This window comes from Manihot esculenta, chromosome 13, assembly GCF_001659605.2.
Source record: "Manihot esculenta cultivar AM560-2 chromosome 13, M.esculenta_v8, whole genome shotgun sequence".
Classification (NCBI taxonomy): domain Eukaryota; kingdom Viridiplantae; phylum Streptophyta; class Magnoliopsida; order Malpighiales; family Euphorbiaceae; genus Manihot; species Manihot esculenta.
Window position 1 is genome coordinate 29,638,000 of NC_035173.2, and position 19,220 is coordinate 29,657,219.

General features: G+C 40.3%; 1 protein-coding gene and 1 pseudogene across 1 annotated transcript; both read left to right on the forward strand.

Moving 5' to 3' along the window:
* The first annotated feature begins 1,011 nt into the window (after positions 1-1,011).
* LOC110630223 (putative UDP-rhamnose:rhamnosyltransferase 1) lies at positions 1,012-2,722 on the forward strand. The gene has a single exon (XM_021777600.2). The coding sequence runs from the start codon at positions 1,082-1,084 to the stop codon at positions 2,468-2,470; it is 1,389 nt and encodes a 462-aa protein (XP_021633292.1). The 5' UTR covers positions 1,012-1,081; the 3' UTR covers positions 2,471-2,722.
* Positions 2,723-17,208: 14,486 nt separating this feature from the next.
* On the forward strand, positions 17,209-18,906 carry LOC110629597 (annotated as a pseudogene).
* The last annotated feature ends 314 nt before the right edge of the window (positions 18,907-19,220 follow it).

The window sequence follows — 19,220 nt, forward strand, 5'->3', positions numbered from 1 at the left end:
TCCAATCAATTTATAAAAATTTTCTACCCATCGTCTACCTTTCCATTTTTTATCTTATTTTAATTAATTTTCCCATTAAATTATTTTATTATATATCTAACTACATCATACTTTAAAACTTTAGACGTTTTAATTATTACTTTTAAAATTATACCTGCCAAATAGAGAATAAATACAATCCTATGTGCTCATGCTTACACATACAATCAATCAACTCATAAAGAATAAATACACCAACCCTATGTGCTCATGCTTACACATACAATCAATCAACTCATAACTAAATTGTCTTCTTCTCTTGATGTGTAAGGCTACAGTGACAGAAAAGAAAGCTAGATCATACACTTTAATATAGTAAAAGTATTAAATTTATTAATAAAACACCGATTATATTCCATAGAAATTTTAATCAATATTATTAATCAAATGATATAAGAGAAATAAAAAATTAAAAATTAAAAAGTTTTATATTTTTAAAATATTAAAAAGTGAATATCAAACAGTTAAAAAAGATTATTTGTAATAAAAAAAATTATAATATAAAAAATTATAAAAATATAAAAAAAATAATTAAAATATAAAATTAACTCTTAAATATTAAAATTTTTATCTCGAATTTTATAATATGCCTAATTTTTTTTAAAAAAAATTATTATGATTTACATTAAAAATTAAAATCGATTTAAATCTATCATAAAATTTAAAATTAATTACTCCCTGGCATTTATATAATTAATTTGTTTTTGGAAAAACAAAGGATTAATTAATTTGTTTTTGAAAAAACAAAGGATTGATGTAGATGTCCAAAATGACAAACTAATTTCCAAAAAATTTTAAAGCTACGATGAAATTTTATATAGACATTTTTTTTTGACGTTTTTCTCTTTTTTTTTTCAATGCATATGGTATAAAAAAATTAAATTTTCTTCTGTAGAAATCCTATGCGAATATTTAATTAAGTTTCTTATCTATTAATATTATCCGCTGTATGCTAATAAAAAAATAATAATAAAAAAAGAATATCCCTATATGTGGTGTGGAGAGTTTGAATTAGGAGGATCACCACTATCACCAACTCACCATGAGAGAACCTAAAAAGCTTCATGTCGCTCTGTTTCCATGGCTGGCATTTGGTCATATAATCCCATTCTTTGAGCTTGCCAAGCACATAGCCCAAAGGGGTCATAAGATCTCCTTCATATCTACTCCTAGAAACATCCAACGATTACCCAAAATCCCTTCAAATTTAGCACCGCGTATCAATTTAGTGAGCCTCCCTTTACCCACTGTTGATCATCTTCCACAGGATGCAGAAGCCACCAGTGACCTACCTTCCCAGAAAATTCCATACCTCAAGATTGCCTACGACGGCCTCGAAGGCCCTTTTCTTCAGTTCTTGAAAACATCTTCTCCTGATTGGATCATTTGCGACTTTGCTCAGCACTGGTTACCTCCCATTGCTGCTAATCTTGGGATCTCGCTTGCCTTCTTTAGTATTTTAAGTGCATGGAGTGTATCTTTCTTTGGATCATCATCGTCTGCCATGATTAAGGGTGAGGATCCACGGTCTCAACCGGAAGATTTCACTGTAATCCCTGAGTGGATCCCTTTTCCTTCCAAGGTCGCTTTTAAGCTCCACGAGGCAAAAAGACTTTTTCAAGCATGGAAAGAAGATTCAGATGTAAGTTTCTCCGGTGTGTTTCGTATAGGATCAGTCCTTGCTGGTTGTGATGTTATAGCTGTTCGGAGCTGCAACGAGATAGAGGCGGAGTTCTTGAGGCTTGTCGGAGAGTTTCACGGCAAGCCTTGCCTTCCAATAGGTTTACTGCCACCTGATGATCTTGACGCCACTTGTAGCGAAGAAGATGATACGTGGCTTACAACCAGAGAATGGCTAGACAAGCAAAACAAAGGTTCTGTCGTTTACATAGCATTTGGAAGCGAGGCTGAACTGAGTCAACCTGAGTTAAACGAGTTGGCATTTGGGTTGGAGTTATCAGGGTTGCCTTTCTTCTGGGTTCTAAGGAAAGGGGACAACTCTGTCAAGTTACCAGATGGATTTAAAGACCGAGTTAAGGGACGTGGAATGGTGTGCACGAGCTGGGCACCTCAACTCAGGATATTGGGTCATGAATCAGTCGGAGGATTTTTGACTCACTGTGGTTATGGTTCAGTTATAGAGGCACTTTATAGTGGACTTGCACTGATTATGCTGCCGATCAATATCATAGACCAGGGGTTAATTGCAAGAGTTTTTGGAGAGAAGAAGGTGGGTGTAGAGGTGACAAGAGATGAGTCAGATGGGTCTTTTATAAAAGAATCGGTGGCTGAGTCGCTGAGGTTGGTTATGGTTGAAAAGGAAGGAGAAGAATATAGAAATAATGCAAAGGAGATGAGGAAGGTATTTGCAGATAAAGATCTCCATGATCGATACTTGGACCATTTTGTTGAGTTTCTGCAAAATCACTGAGTTCCCTTCAGGCGTGAACCCAGTTTTATTCTCTTTTTTTTTTAGTCTATTAAAAGCTTAATTAAGAAAAAAAAAAAAGAGAGAGAAAGAAAAAGTGGGAGATAAAAATTGGTGGTGGTGCATGTGTTTGTTTCATGGCTTGAGTAGACTCTGTAGTGGTAGTGGTGAACGACCATTGTTTACCGGCAAATCAACCTATTAAGTGTGGGCCATTGGGCTTTAATAATTGCGTCGGCCATCGAGCTTTAGTAATTTTTTTTTCCCTAAAAATAGCCGTAGTTTGGTATAAGGGAAATTTATTATTTAGTTTGTGTTATTTGAAAAATTAATTAATTAGTTTAATTTTAAAAAATAGATGTTTGAGAAAAAAAAATAGAGTGAAAAGAATATTTTTATTATTATAGAAAAATTTTTTATTTAGTTTATAAGTATTTTCATTATTTATAAGTCTCAACATTTTCAAAACACATCAAAACATAACATCTTCAAAGCACATATCAAAACATATATTAAAATTATACAAGTAGGCAGAATTTGATAGAATGGCTATTTTATTAAAAGAAATAAAAAATAAAAATATTTTAATAAATTTTTAAAAATATAAAAATTAATTTATAAATAATAATAATATCTAAGAATTAAATAATAAATTTTTCTATATATCTCTTTTATTTTTTACTGTAATATTTATTTTTAAATAAATCGGTAATTTTTTCCGACGAATTATTCCAATGTTAAGTCCAATGATAAGTACAAAAATTATTATGTGAACTTGTTTCATCATGGATTTAACTATCAATCAGTAAAGGGACCACATAGAATTAAATCAACCTGGATATTTGATTTAATTTAATTATCTCTTATTCAATTTTGTTTTTAACCTTCAATAAATTTAATTTATTCAAAAATTTTTTAATCAAATGACCGATTGATACCCCATAATTCCTATGCCTCTTTATCTAAAATGCCTATATAAAATTCTGCATGGGAGAGACTTTGTGCGTGTTGAAGGCTTTCCATGGTCAGTTAGTGAGAAATTCTTAAAAGGTGTTACTAATGATGCTGATATATTTTTTTAGGAACATTTATAATTTTATTATTTCATTAAAGAAGTTATAATAGAAGGAAGTGAATTAACATACTAAACTCCTAAGACTAATTCGGAGTGGGCACTCGTTGCTAACAAATGGATAACCATATAGACCTATATTTAAAATAATATTTAGTATCAACGATCTTACTTGAAAGAGATTTATAATCACTAACAATCAAACCAAAGAATGATCTAGCGATAAACTCTGATAAATAAATTGATTGAACAACTGAAGGGGCATCCAATTTTATCAGAACCCGCTGCCAACCTTCACTCTTTATCCAACTTAAAACTTCAACAATGCCTATAGTTTCTGTGTTTTTTTACTGAGAATAAACCTGGATAACTCCAGGCTTTAGCCACCACAGACTCCCTATATGAAATATGTACAACAGCACCTAAACTCACAAAACCCAGACTTGGGCCAGTAGATGTGTAATACCCGGCTAGACTCCGGTATCGGAATTCCTACCGTCCGGTGGAATCTCGGATTTCGGAAACCTCTAGAAGGGTAAAACCATGTTTTCATGAAATGTTTTAATGTATTTTATGGTTTTAAGCAAGAAAGAAATTAAGTTTTGAATGAAAATAGTCTTGAGAGGAAGGTTCAGGTTCGTCCGCCGAACATGCATGCGCTTCGGGTGTGCCTTAGGCCCCCGAAAGCATAGGTGAGGGGAGTTCAGGTTCGGCCGCCGAACCTTATGTTCGGCCGCCGAACATGACATGCATGCGGAGGCACGTTCGGCCCCCGAATGTGGCCTGGCCAGCCACCTATAAAAGGGTCCCTTAGCCGAAACGGGTGAACTTTTCTCCCCATTTTCGGCCAAGGTGAGCTCTCCGCCATCCTTCGTCGATTTCAAGTTTCTTCCTTCAAATCTTCCTGGATTTTCACAAGTTTTCACTTTGTTTTGAAGATTTTCGAGTATAAAGCAAGTTTTGGAGTTTTGAGGTTCAAGAAACTCAATCTCTCCCATCTCCGAGCTAGGGTCGTTTTCCTCTCGATCTTCAAGAGGTAAGGGCTGATCTTGAGCTCACTATATGTTTTAAATAAGTTTTAAGTTGTTTCATGGGGTAGAAATGTATGTTTATGTTAGTTGAGCATTGTTAGGTTTTATGTGTTTTATGGACAATGTATGTTGGAGATGCATGTTTGATGTGTTGTAGATGGGGTTTAGGATAGTTTGAAGCCCCTAGGAGCTGATGTATGTATCTATGCATGTTTTGGATGAGTTGTATGCTTGATTGAATGAAATGGGAGGCTTTTGTGCATGAGGAGCCGAGTTTCTGCCCTTTTGGCAGAAACCAGGTTCGGCAGCCGAAGGACTTTCGGCCGCCGAACCTACCTGGGAGGCAGGCCTTTCGGCTGCCGAAGCTTGCCCCCGAAAAGAGACTTTCGTCTCTGGAGGGCACTTTCGGCCGCCGAAGGTGCCGCCGAACCTGCCTGACTTTCGGCTCTGGAGGGACTTTCGGCCGCCGAACCTGCCGTCGAAAGTGCCCTGTTCAGCCTTCCTTTGCATGTTTTCTATGGATGTTTTGAGGTGTTTTAAGGGGGTTTTTGGGGAGTATTTTAGAGTCATGTTCATGTTTGTTAGGTCCCTCATTTGAGTCCACCTATGTAGGTTCGGACCCGAGGAACCGAGGACCTCAGCAGTGAGATAACTGCTTCAGAGTCAGTAGAGCTTCAGCCAGAGGTGAGTGAAACTAAACTTAATGTTTTAAATTGAGAAATCAAATGAAAGCTTTAGCATGATTCACGCATCATGAATGCCATGAGATATATTAGGGTGCTTGCATTAGTATTCATGAATATGTCGCATTGCACATTATGTTGTTGATGTGGATGAATGTTGAATGATCGATTAGCCCTTATATGGTATGATATGACAGACTATGGAAGTCCGGGTGAGCCTGCACTACGCCCCTGGCATGATTAGACTGTATAGAGGGCTAAGTGGTGACAAGTTCATCCTTGATGTGAAATGTCTGTGTTGTGATGCATTCCATGATGTCATATGTTTTAAATGCTATGTTTTATTATTCTGCTCACTGGGCTCTAGTAGCTCACCCCTCTCCCTTAATCCCCAGGTTTGCAGGTACAGGGTAGACCAGGAGGTCAGCAAGAGTAATGAAGTCAGGGCCATGTAATAGCTAGAGTGAACATGATAGATATTGATATGTTATGATTAGTACAGACATGTAAAAGTATGATATAGAAATGTTATGTAATAATGCTTATGAAGGTTTAGAGTGTGCTTGACTGTAGTGTAATGTTATTAATCCCTTTTTAGATACATGATCTTAAATGATTATGGATGATTATGTTTAATCAAACTTAATGCATGATATTGTCACCCCATTGGAGCATAGATGAGGACTCCAAGGTGGGGTTAATGTTAATGTCTATGTATAGTGCATGCACAGGTTGAGTTTGGTTTATGAATGGAAAGAAAAGTTCAAAATTTTTATGTATGTTGTTGATCATGTATGGGATTAAACAGGTTCACAGGTTGATGTTTGGCTTGCTACGGGTCCCGGCGGCCTTAAGCCGATCTGGATCCTAGCGCCGGTAGCGGTCTGATTTTCGGGTCGTTACAGATTGGTATCAGAGCCCTAGGTTCATATGGTCGGACCTAGAGTGTTGGGCTCATAGAGGTTATAGAAGGTCAAGGACAATAGGAAAATCATGTCCACTAGGATAGGATGTAGAGTCCTATCTTGAATGATGATGTGAAATGCCATGGTTATATGCATGTGCATTAATGATATGCTATGTATGTGATGTATGTGATGCGGATTCATGTGTTCCCACATGAACCATATGATGCTAATGTTATATGTGATGTGTGCTGCTTTTCAGTAAAACAGGATGAGAGGAACTCGTCGATCTGCACGATTGACTGGAGTACCACCCCAGGACGAGAGCACTGATGCCTGTCCTCCTGCATTGCCTAGGGCAATGTCTAGTAGGTCCAGCAGAGAAAGAGCAGTAAGAGACCCTAGAAGGTCTTTGGATCTAGGTAGAAGCAGATCAGTGAGGGGATCAGTACAAGGGGATGTGTCAGAGGATGTGGGGGATCAGATGGATGTGGATCAGAGTAGGGATGGCAATCTCGGAGTAAGTATGTCGGAAGAGGGAATGGGAGAGTCCCAAGGAGGCACTCAGGCCTCGGGATTTGTTCAGCCACCTTATTACCCACCCTTTTCACATAATCCCGGGTATTTGATGGTAGGTACATCGAATTACCCCAGTTTTAACCCTTATCACTCTCAGATGCCATACCCACCTTTCTACCCACCGTACCCACAGTACCCCATGTACCCACCCCCATCTTTCTATCCAGATACAACAAACCCTGCCTCAGGGGATGCTGCACCTCCTCCACCACCAGCAGCACCTACTGTCCCAGAAACCCAAATGCCTAAGCCTAGCTCATCTGGTGGGAGCAAGGTCAAGATGACCGACTACATGAAGTTGGGTGCTCCCCAGTTTGAAACCGGTGATGACCCGTTTGTGTACCTTGAGAGGGTCAAGACAATTACAGATGAGATAGGAGCTGATGACAGTAGAGCCATTCAGATGGCTGGGTTCACACTAAAATGCAAAAAGGCCCGAGAGTGGTTTAAGAATTATGTGAACCCGAGGTTGGATAGTCTATCCTGGGAGGAGTTTGCCAATGAGTTTGCAGGATGGGCTTTCCCTGACAGTTCCAGGGAGCTGAAAATGATTGAGTTTGAACAGTTGAGGCAGACAGATGAGATGAGTGTGGATGAGTATACAGACAGATTCTTGGAGCTGTTGCCGTTTGCTGGGCAGAATCTGGACACAGATTAGAGGAAGTCAAGGAGGTATATCATGAGGCTCCATTCCAGGTATTCCTCCTTGATTCAGTCAGCAGAGAGGGAGAGTTTCCATGCCATAGTAGATATGGCTCGGAGGATGGAGGCTAGTGCTATCATCGAAGGGAAAGTCAAGCAGTCAGTGGCACAGCCTTCTGGTTCCAAGACCCCAGGAGGGGGTAGGTTAGACCCTTCTTCTCTGAGTTCAGGCAGTAAGAAGTGGGACAGAGGCTCCCGGAAGTCCAAGTAGAACAAGTTCTGGAGCAAGAACAAGTCAGGTCTGGGATTAGGAAGTGGCTCGAGCTCGGGTGCAGGTACTACAACATGTATGAAGTGTGGGAAGCCGCACAAGGGAGTATGTCTGGTTGGGACGACAGCCTACTTCAGATGTGTGCAGAAGGGACACATGGCTCGAGAGTGTCCTAGAGTAGCTTCTATGGTACAGTCTCAACAGACAGCTTCTGGTAGTGTGGCTCAGCCAGTAGCTCCAGCCGCGACTCAGGCTAGTGGCAGAGGCAGAGGCAGAGGAAGAGGGGCAGCCTCTTCTTCAGCGGGTTTCAGGGGTGAGGGTCCGTCAGCTCCAGCACGGATCTTCACCATGACTTAGCAGGAGGCAAACACATCCAACACCGTGGTGTCAGGTAATCTCATCATTGGTTGTTCTGATGTGTATGCATTAATGGACCCTGGTGCATCTCATTCTTTCATTGCTCCGAGGGCCGTCGAGAGGTTGGGATTGATGGTCTCTGGGTTAGAGTGTCCCCTATGGGTCAGTGGACCCAAGTGTGACCCGTCAGTGGCAGAGTCAGTTTGCCAGTATAGTCCAATTTTTATAGAGGGAAGATGCCTTTCTGCCGACCTTGTGGTTCTAGACTTGACAGATTTTGACGTCATTCTAGGGATGGATTGGCTATCTACCCATGGTGCTACCTTAGACTGCAGAGACAAGGTAGTCAAGTTCAGATGTCAGGATGGGTCAGAGGTTGTCTTCAGAGGAGATAGGGGGAGTACACCTAGAGGTTTGATATCAGCCCTATAGGCTCGTAGGCTACTCAGGAGGGGTTGTCAGGGTTTTCTAGCTCATGTAAGAGAGCTGGATAGTCATGTCAGAGAGCCCGCCTCAGTGCCCGTAGTCAGTGAGTTCTTAGATGTGTTCCCAGACGAGCTGCTAGGTTTACCACCTGCTAGGGAGATAGAGTTCGAAATTGAGTTGATGCTTGGAACTAGACCGATCTCTATCCCTCCCTACAGGATGGCACCAGTAGAATTGAAAGAGCTTAAGGATCAGTTGCAAGAGTTGGTAGATAGAGGATTCATCTGACCGAGTACCTCACCTTGGGGGTGCTCCAGTGCTATTTGTGAAAAAGAATGATGGATCTCTCAGACTTTGTATCGACTACAGGCAGTTGAACAAGGTCACTACCAAGAATAAGTACCCATTGCCAAGGATCGACGATCTATTCGACCAGCTAGCCGGAGCAGGTTGTTTCTCCAAAATAGATATGAGATCGGGGTACCATCAGCTAAGGATAAGAGAAGAGGATGTGCCGAAGACAGCCTTCAGGACCAGATATGGGCATTATGAGTTCCTTGTGATGCCGTTCGGGTTAACCAATGCCCCTGCAGCATTCATGGATCTCATGAACAGAGTTTTCAGTCAATACCTGGATCACTTTGTTATTGTCTTCATAGATGATATCTTAGTGTACTCCAGGAATGTAGAGGAGCATGCCCATCATCTGAGGTTGGTTTTGCAGACCTTGAGGGGACATGGCTTGTATGCTAAGTTCTCCAAGTGTGAGTTCTGGCTGAGGAGCATTTCATTCTTAGGGCATGTGGTGTCAGAAAATGGAATCGAGGTAGACCCCAAGAAAGTGGAAGCTGTAGCAAACTGGCCTAGACCCACTACTGTGACTGAGATCAAGAGTTTCTTGGGTTTGGCAGGTTACTACAGGAGGTTCGTTCAGGACTTCTCTAAGATTGCAGCTCCCATGACCAGACTGACTAAGAAGAATCAGAGGTTTGTGTGGACCGACCAGTGTGAAGAGAGCTTTGAGGAGCTAAAGAAGAGGTTGACTTCAGCACTAGTGTTAGCTCTGCCATCTAGTAATGAAGACTTCTCAGTCTATTGTGATGCGTCCCGTGTGGGACTGGGTTGCGTGCTAATGCAGAATGAAAGGGTGATTGCTTATGCTTCTAGGCAGCTGAAGAAGCACGAGTTGAATTACCCTACACATGACCTTGAGATGGCAGCAGTAATCTTTGCACTTAAGATGTGGAGGCATTACCTCTATGGGGTTAAATGTGAGATCTTCACCGATCATAAGAGCCTGCAGTACATCCTGAGTCAGAGAGATTTGAATTTGAGGCAGAGAAGATGGGTAGAACTGCTCAGTGACTATGATTGCAAAATTCAGTACCATCCGGGTAAGGCGAATGTTGTGGCAGACGCCTTAAGCCGGAAATCACTTGGCAGTTTATCCCATATTTCAGCAGAGAGGAGGCCAGTAGTAAGGGAATTCTTCGAACTCTTGAATGAAGGACTGCAGTTGGAGTTGTCTGGTACAGGTGCTTTAATTGCCCAGATGAGAGTGGCACCCGTGTTTCTGGAGCAGGTGGCTCAGAAACAGCATGAGGACCCAGAGTTAGTAAAGATTGCCAGGACTGTTTAGTCAGGCAAAGATAGTGAGTTCAGATTCGACAGTAAGGGGATCCTCCGCTATAGAAACAGATTGTGTGTACCAGATGACGTAGGGCTAAAAGGAGACATTATGAGGGAGGCTCATAATGCCAGATACAGTGTTCACCCTGGAGCCACCAAGATGTATCAAGATCTGAAGAAGGTTTATTGGTGGCCAGCTATGAAGAGAGAAGTGGCACAGTTTGTGTCAGCCTGCGAGGTATGTCAGAGGGTGAAGCTGAAACATCAGAAGCCAGCTGGAATGCTTAACCCACTACCTATTCCAGAGTGGAAATGGGAGAATATAGCTATGGACTTCGTGGTGGGGCTACCGGCGGCGTCCAACAGATTGGACTCCATATGGGTGATTGTGGACAGACTCACCAAATCTGCTCACTTCATCCCTGTCAGGAGTGGCTATTCTGTGGACAAGTTAGCGCAGGTGTATGTTGATGAGGTTGTCAGGTTGCATGGGGTTCCTGTTTCAATAGTGTCTGATAGAGGGCCCCAGTTCACCTCCAGGTTTTGGCGGAGTCTGCAGAATGCTATGTGTACCAGGTTGGATTTTAGCACTGCTTTCCATCCACAGACGGACGGACAATCAGAGAGGACCATCCAGACAATAGAGGATATGCTCAGAATGTGTGTGTTGGATTTTGGCGGTTCTTGGAGGCAGCATCTACCTTTAGTGGAGTTTGCCTACAATAACAGCCATCATGCCAGCATAGGGATGGCCCCATATGAAGTTTTGTATGGAAGGAAGTGCAGATCACCTGTTTGCTGGGAAGAAGTAGGAGAAAAGGCCTTGGTGGGGCCTGAGCTAGTAGAGATCACCAGCAGGGTGGTGCCCATAATTAGAGAAAGGATCAAGACTGCTGCAAGCAGGCAGAAGAGTTATGCAGACATCCGCAGAAGGCAAGTAGAGTTTCAGGAGGGGGATTTGGTATTGCTCAAGGTGTCTCCAATGAAAGGGGTGATTCGGTTCAGAAAGAAAGGTAAGCTAGCTCCACGGTACATCAGACCCTTTGAAGTCTTGCAAAAGATTGGGAATGTATCGTACAAGATGGAATTGCCTGCTTCAATGGAGAGAATCCATCCGGTTTTTCATGTTTCTATATTGAGAAAGTTCGTGTCAGATCCGGGCAAGGTTTTTAGTGAGCCTGATGTGGAGATCCAAGAGGATCTCACCTATGTTGAGCAGCCCGTACGGATCCTAGACACCCAGATCAGAAAGCTAAGGAACAAGGAAATCCCGATGGTGAAAGTCCTTTGGAATCACCACAACATTGAGGAATGTACCTGGGAGACACGGGAGTCCATGCTCCAACAATATCCTCATCTCTTCTAAGGTGAGTTTTTATGTGTTTTATGTGAATGTTTATGTTTTATGCTTTGTATGATCATGTTTGATGCCATGCTATGTTGTTTGGTGAACATTCGGGGACGAATGTTCTTAAGGGGGGAAGAATGTAATACCCGGCTAGACTCCGGTATCGGAATTCCTACCGTCTGGTGGAATCTCGGATGTCGGAAACCTCTAGAAGGGTAAAACCATGTTTTCATGAAATGTTTTAGTGTATTTTATGGTTTTAAGCAAAAAAGAAATTAAGTTTTGAATGAAAATAGTCTTGAAAGGAAGGCTCAGGTTCGGCCGCCGAACATGCATGCGCTTCGGGTGTCCCTTAGGCCCCCGAAAGCATAGGTGAGGGGAGTTCAGGTTCGGCTGCCGAACCTTATGTTCGGCCCCCGAACATGGCATGCATGCGGAGGCATGTTCGGCCCCCGAATGTGGCTTGGCCAGCCACCTATAAAAGGGTCCCTTAGCCGAAACGGGTGAGCTTTTCTCCCCATTTTCGGCCAAGGTGAGCTCTCCGCCATCCTTCGTCGATTTCAAGTTTCTTCCTTCAAATCTTCCTGGATTTTCACAAGTTTTCACTTTTTTTTGAAGATTTTCGAGTATAAAGCAAGTTTTGGAGCTTTGAGGTTCAAGAAACTCAATCTCTCCCATCTCGGAGATAGGGTCATTTTCCTCTTGATCTTCAAGAGGTAAGGGCCGATCTTGAGCTCACTATATGTTTTAAACAAGTTTTAAGTTGTTTCATGGGGTAAAAATGTATGTTTATGTTAGTTGAGCATTGTTAGGTTTTATGTGTTTTATGGACAATGTATGTTGGAGATGCATGTTTGATGTGTTGTAGATGGGGTTTAGGATAGTTTGAAGCCCCTAGGAGCTGATGTATGTATCTATGCATGTTTTGGATGAGTTGTATGCTTGATTGAATGAAATGGGAGGCTTTTGTGCATGAGGAGCCGAGTTTCTGCCCTTTTGGCAGAAACCAGGTTCGGCAGCCGAACCTACCTGGGAGGCAGGCCTTTCGGCTGCCGAAGCTTGCCCCTGAAAAGAGACTTTCGTCTCTGGAGGCCACTTTCGGCCGCCGAAGGTGCCGCCGAACCTGCCTGACTTTCGGCTCTGGAGGGACTTTCGGCCGCCGAACCTGCCGCCGAAAGTGCCCTGTTTAGCCTTCCTTTGCATGTTTTCTATGGATGTTTTGAGGTGTTTTAAGGGGGTTTTTGGGGAGTATTTTAGAGTCATGTTCATGTTTGTTAGGTCCCTCATTTGAGTCCACCTGTGTAGGTTCGGACCCGAGGAACCGAGGACCTCAGTAGTGAGATAACTGCTTCAGAGTCAGTAGAGCTTCAGCCAGAGGTGAGTGGAACTAAACTTAATGTTTTAAATTGAGAAATCAAATAAAAGGTTTAGCATGATTCACGCATCATGAATGCCATGAGATATATTAGGGTGCTTGCATTAGTATTCACGAATATGTCGCATTGCACATTATGTTGTTGATGTGGATGAATGTTGAATGATCCATTAGCCCTTATATGGTATGATATGACAGACTATGGAAGTCCGGGTGAGCCTGCACTACGCCTTCGGCATAAATGGATATGTATGATATGCTATGGAAGTCCAGGTGTGCCTGCACTACGCCCCTGGCATGATTAGACTGTATAGAGGGCTAAGTGGTGACAAGTTCATCCTTGATGTGAAATGTCTGTGTTGTGATGCATTCCATGATGTCATATGTTTTAAATGCTATGTTTTATTATTATGCTCACTGGGCTCTAGTAGCTCACCCCTCTCCCTTAACCCCCAGGTTTGCAGGTACAGGGTAGACCAGGAGGTCAGCAAGAGTAATGAAGTCAGGGCCATGTAATAGCTAGAGTGGACATGATAGATGTTGATATGTTATGATTAGTACATACATGTAAAAGTATGATATAGAAATGTTATGTAATAATGCTTATGAAGGTTTAGAGTGTGCTTGACTGTAGTGTAATGTTATTAATCCCTTTTTATATACATGATCTTAAATGATTATGGATGATTATGTTTAACCAAACTTAATGCATAATATTGTCACCCCATTGGAGCATAGATGAGGACTCCAAGGTGGGGTTAATGTTAATGTCTATGTATAGTGCATAAACAGGTTGAGTTTGGTTTATGAATGGAAAGAAAAGTTCAAAATTTTTATGTATGTTGTTAATCATGTATGGGATTAAACAGGTTCACAGGTTGATGTTTGGCTTGCTACGGGTCCCGGTGGCCTTAAGCCGATCTGGATCCTAGCACCGGTAGCGGTCTGATTTTCGGGTCGTTACAAGATGCATCCACATTGACCTTCATCCATCCTCCCGGTGGTCGTTGCCATGAACGCAGGTGGTCTGAACTTGGTGTAGCAGGAGTAGCTGAGGAAGAAGCATCAGCAACAGTCCAATTTTGTAGGAACCTTGAGACCATATGGAAAATTTGAGAGGCAGACTGTCCTTTATGTTCCCACACATTAGAGTTTCTATTAGTCCACAATGCCCAACAAACCATGAGGATTAATTTGCATTTATCAATAGAGGTTGAAACAAACATAGCTAAGAACCAATTCATCAATGAATTCATACCTGGATACTGCCATCCTACATCAGTTTGCACCCAAACTTTTCGAGCAAAAGAATATTGAATCAAACTCTTCCACATTGACAAACTGGACATACATTATAGACTTGCATCTGACGTTGTTGAAGCATATCAAAACAAGGCACCACATTCGAAAGTGCCCTCCAAATAAAATTAAGAACTTTAGGGGGCATCTTGCATTTCCAAAACTTGCTCCAAAGGCCCGAGATAGATGTAGAAGGAGAAGCATAAGAACACTGCAGCTTATAAGCACTTCTCACAAAAAATTCTCTATCTCGTTCAAGCTTCCAACTAATGTAATCCGACGCTAACGACCGCCTAGGTGGAATTGATAGAATCTGTTGAACATCTCGTTCATTAAACACAAAGGCAGTGATGCTGATATATAATCAACCATGAATTGCATAGCTCTTCTCCATTAAGAAGTTACCTATTTGTTCGACAAAATGCCTAAATAAATATAAATCATCACCTTCTCTTCTAATGTTTGTCGTTAAGGTAGCGTAAATGGATTTGGGTGATTTGTCAATTTGTTGAAAGAAGATGAGGCTGCATGTGAAAAGATGCCATTGATAGAAAGGTGAGTGTACGTAGATTCTTGTTGTTTTCTTAAACTTGTTGAAGAGCTAATATTCAAATTTTTCAAAAAAGTTCAGAACTTCTGGACAAAAGAGCTCGGAACTTCTAGCAAGGGATTAGATGATCACACCTGTGATGAGGTGACGACCTATTGACGGGGTGATTTGCTGAAGGGCCAACCAGCTAGAAGGAAGGGTCGACCTGCCTGATGGAAGCAGGATTGAGTAAGACAGGCATAATGAAAGAAGGGTTGGAGTGCCTGGAAGCTCAAAATGCAAGAAGGCTTCAAAGAGCTCAGAAAGTCTGACAGAAGAGAGAGTATTAAGAGGAACGACAGCTTCATTAAACAAACGGAAGGCATTTTGATATTTTGATTATCAAAGGGTCATCATATCTATTATTTAAGGAACAAATGTTCCTCTATTTTGTGTGTGAATAAAGTGTGAAAAAGTGCGCAAAGTGAAAAAGCATCAAGTTTATTGTTTTTTACCATTTATTGATCTGTAATCGAGTTTGTACTCGTGTGTGGTTGTTCTCTTCTCTGTAACTCATCATGAATAAAAGATTCCCTCTTCTGAGACGTAGGACTATTCTCAAAAGGTTGATCTGAACTCGTAAATCTCTCTTTGTTTTCTTCTTCTCTGTTTTTTCTTTCTTTTTTTATTTTTTATTTTATCTTGTTTCTGTTACGCTGCTTACCGAAGATCGCATCCGCATTTTTATTTGATATTTGAGTATCGAGAACTACAAGTGGTATCAAAGCCATAACAAGTGGTATCAGAGCTACGATTGCGAATATGAAAGTTCATCGCCGATCAATTTTCTTAAAGCCTGGTTGAGAAAGTACTAGAGCTCCGATTGCGAACAGGGAGGTTTGTCCCCTGTCTTTTCTTAAAACCTGGTTGAGAAAAGAATGGTGTCGACGATGTAGAAATTTGATGTTGAGAAGTTTGATGGGAGAGGAGATTTCATGCTTTAAAAAGAAAAGATCGAGATAAGTCTCAAGATCATGGGGCTGCAAGATGCTCTCAATGATGATCCAGAAACATGGAATCTTGAGGAAGAAAATGAATCAAAGGAACTCAAAACTCCATTCTAGAAAAAAAAAAATCTTTCAGCTCCTGAAACCTCGGGATCTTCTAGAGTTGCTTCAATCATCACCTTGGATCAAGAAGCAAGATCAAAAGAGAAAGAGATTGAGGAGCCAGTTAAATGGTCAAGAAGAGAAAGGAGTAAGAAGGCTAGAAACTTGATAGTTTTGTATCTTTCGGATCATATTCTCAGAAAAGTGATCCATGAGAAGAGTACTTTTGGAATCTAGAGACTACTGGAGTAACTCTACCTAAAATAACCTTTACCTAATAGAATGTACCTAATGCAGAGGGTTTCAGGCTTCAAGATATTCGAGTGCAAGACCATTGAGGAGAATTTGGACATTTTCCAAAAGATGTTGTCTGACTTGCAGAATCTGCAGGTTAAGGTGGAGGAAGAATTCTAAACAGTGTATCTGTTGAATTTTTTTGCCACCCCCTTATGAACAGTTGAGGAAAGTTTTGAAGTATTCAAGAACTAGTATCACGGCTAAAAAGGTGAAGACTGCAACAAGGTCTAAAGAAGCATAGCTCAATGCTCAGAAGGATACAATAAATCAGGGTAAAAGTCTAGTAGTAAGGGGATGATCTAAGTATAGAGACAACAAGAATAAGGGCAAGAAAAAATTAAGGGCAAGATCAAAGTTTAAGAGCAAAGCATAATGCTGATATTATAGCAAGAAATGTCATTTTAAGAAGGATTTCTACTTGAGGAAAAACAATCAGAAGGGTTCTCAAAATAAGAAGGGTGAAGCAGCAATTACCAATAATAATATACAAGATTCAGAAGTTTTAACTGTAGAAACTTTAAAGATATTATTTATCATTGAATCAAAAATTAAAAACTAGTGGATATTAAATTTTGGTTGTATATTTAGCATGACCTCGAAAAAGGAATGATTTGCAAGAAAGTGAAATTATAATAAAATTAAAAGGATGATTTGTCTAATGATTATCTATTATATTAATTAAATTCTAATTTAATTTATATCTTTATTAAATTACTTTGAAACCCACTTTGATTATTAATATAATTTAGAAAACGTGTCTGATAAAACATCTTGAAAAAAATTTTAAAAAATTTTAAAAAATTTAATTTATTATTTTGATATTTTTAAAATTAAATCATGTTAAACATTATTTTAAATTAATTTTTAATATTTTATAATTAATATATTTTATAATATTTTAAAAAATAAAATTAATATTAAATAATAAATATATTAGACAGATTTAAACAAAATTATTTGAGAATAATTTTAATCAAAATAAAATTAAAATAAATTATTATTTTAAAATTATTAATAAAAATTTAAAAAATAAATAATAATATAAAAGTAATTTTTAAGGATGACTTAACAATTTTATTAATTTTCACTTATATTGATAAAAGTAAGTTGCATTTAAAATGTGACAATTTAGTTAGAAAAGAAAAAAATAGTGGAAGGTATAATTGCAACAAACATCACACCCCACTCCCACTACAATATCTTAACGTCTATAAGCGGAAGGTTTGCTTTCGGAGGATCACCCCTATCACCAACTCACCATGAGTGAACCTAAAAAGCTTCACATCGCTCTGTTTCCGTGGCTGGCATTTAGTCATATAATCCCATTCTTTGAGCTTGCCAAGCACATTGCCCAAAGGGGCCATAACATCTCCTTCATATCTACTCCTAGAAACATCCAACGATTACCCAAAATCCCTTCAAATTTGGCACCGCTTATCGATTTAGTGAGCCTCCATTTACCCACTGTTAAACATCTTCCACGGGATGCAGAGGCTACCAGTGACTTGACTTCCCAGAAAGTTCCATACCTCAAGATTGCCTACGACGGCCTCCAAGGCCCTCTTCTTCAGTTCTTGAAAACTTCTTCGCCAGATTGGATCATTTGCGACTTTGCTCAGTACTGGTTGCCTCCCATGGCTTCTAATCTTGAGATCTCGCTTGCCTTCTTCAGTATTTTAGGTGCATGGAGTGTATCTTTCTTTGGATCATCATCGTCTGCCATGATTAAGGGTGAGGATCCACGGTCTCAGCCAGAAGATTTCACTGTAGTTCCTGAGTGGATCCCTTTTCCATCCAAGGTTGCATTTAAGCTCCACGAGGCGAAGCATTTTTCAAGCTGAGGTAAAAGATTCAGATGTAGGCGTCTCTGATACGTTTCGTGTAGGATCAGTTCTTGCAGGTTGTGATGTTATAGCTGTTCGGAGCTGCAACGAGCTAGAGGCGGAGTTCTTGAGGCTTCTCGGAGAGCTTCACGGCAAGCCTTGCCTTCCAATATGTTTATTGCCACCTGATGATCTTGATGCCACTTGTAGCGAAGAAAACGATACGTGGCTCACAATCAGAGAGTGGCTAGACAAACAAAACAAAGGTTCCGTGGTATATGTAGCATTTGGAAGCGAGGCGGAACTGAGTCAACCTGAGTTAAACGAATTGGCACTTGGGTTGGAGTTGTCAGAGTTGCCATTCTTCTGGGTTCTTAGGAAACAGGACAACTCGGTGGAGTTACCAGATGGATTTAAAGACCGAGTTAAGGGACGAGGAATGGTGTGGACGAGCTGGGTACCTCAACTCAGAATATTAGGTCATGAATCAGTAGGAGGATTTTTTACTCACAGTGGTTATGGTTCAGTTGTAGAGGCACTTTATAGTGGACTTGCACTGATTATGTTGCCAATCAATATCATAGACCAGGGGCTAATTGCAAGAGTTTTTGGAGAGAAGAAGGTGGGTGTAGAGGTGACAAGAGATGAGTCAGATGGGTCTTTCACAAAAGAATCGGTGGCTGATTCGATGAGGTTGGTGATGGTTGAAAAGGAAGGAGAAGAATATAGAGACAATGCAAAGGAGATGAGGAAGCTATTTGCAGATAAAGATTTCCATGATCAATACTTGGACCATTTTGTTGAGTTTCTGCAGAATGATCACTGAGTTTCCTTCAGGCGTGAACCCAGCTTCCTCTATTTTCTTCTTCTTCATTTTCGGTTTATTAAATGCTAAGAAAAATAATGAAAACTGGTGAAGTGGTCTAGTGTTTGTTTCATGGTTTGATTGGACCCATTGTACCCGGTGGTTAACAACCAGGAAATCAACTTAAGCATGGGCCATTCGGCTTTAATAATTGTGTTTTCTTAAAATTTCTTTATATGTGATCAATTTTAGAGCACTATATGGATCAATTTTTTTTATTTACTTAAAATTAATAAAAATTATATAAATATCCCTATAAAGTTTTTAAAAAGTTCAGAAGAGCCCATATCTCTCTTGGTTCATACACTTCTCATAAAAACTACCATGGAGTTTGACCTCTACACAATACACAATTCCATTATTAACTCCTCTAAGCTTTTTCCATACGTTCTTTTATGTAACACCCTAGTTCTAATAGTATAAGAATAATAACTGTAGTTATATAGATAAAACTTACATGGAGAAAAACAAATGTTATTTAAATTTCAAATTAACTTACTGGAAAAAAAAAAC

Excerpts from the sequence above, each read along its gene's own strand:
- LOC110630223 (XM_021777600.2), top strand. The coding sequence starts at position 1,082 with ATGAGAGAACCTAAAAAGCTTCATGTCGCTCTGTTTCCATGGCTGGCA.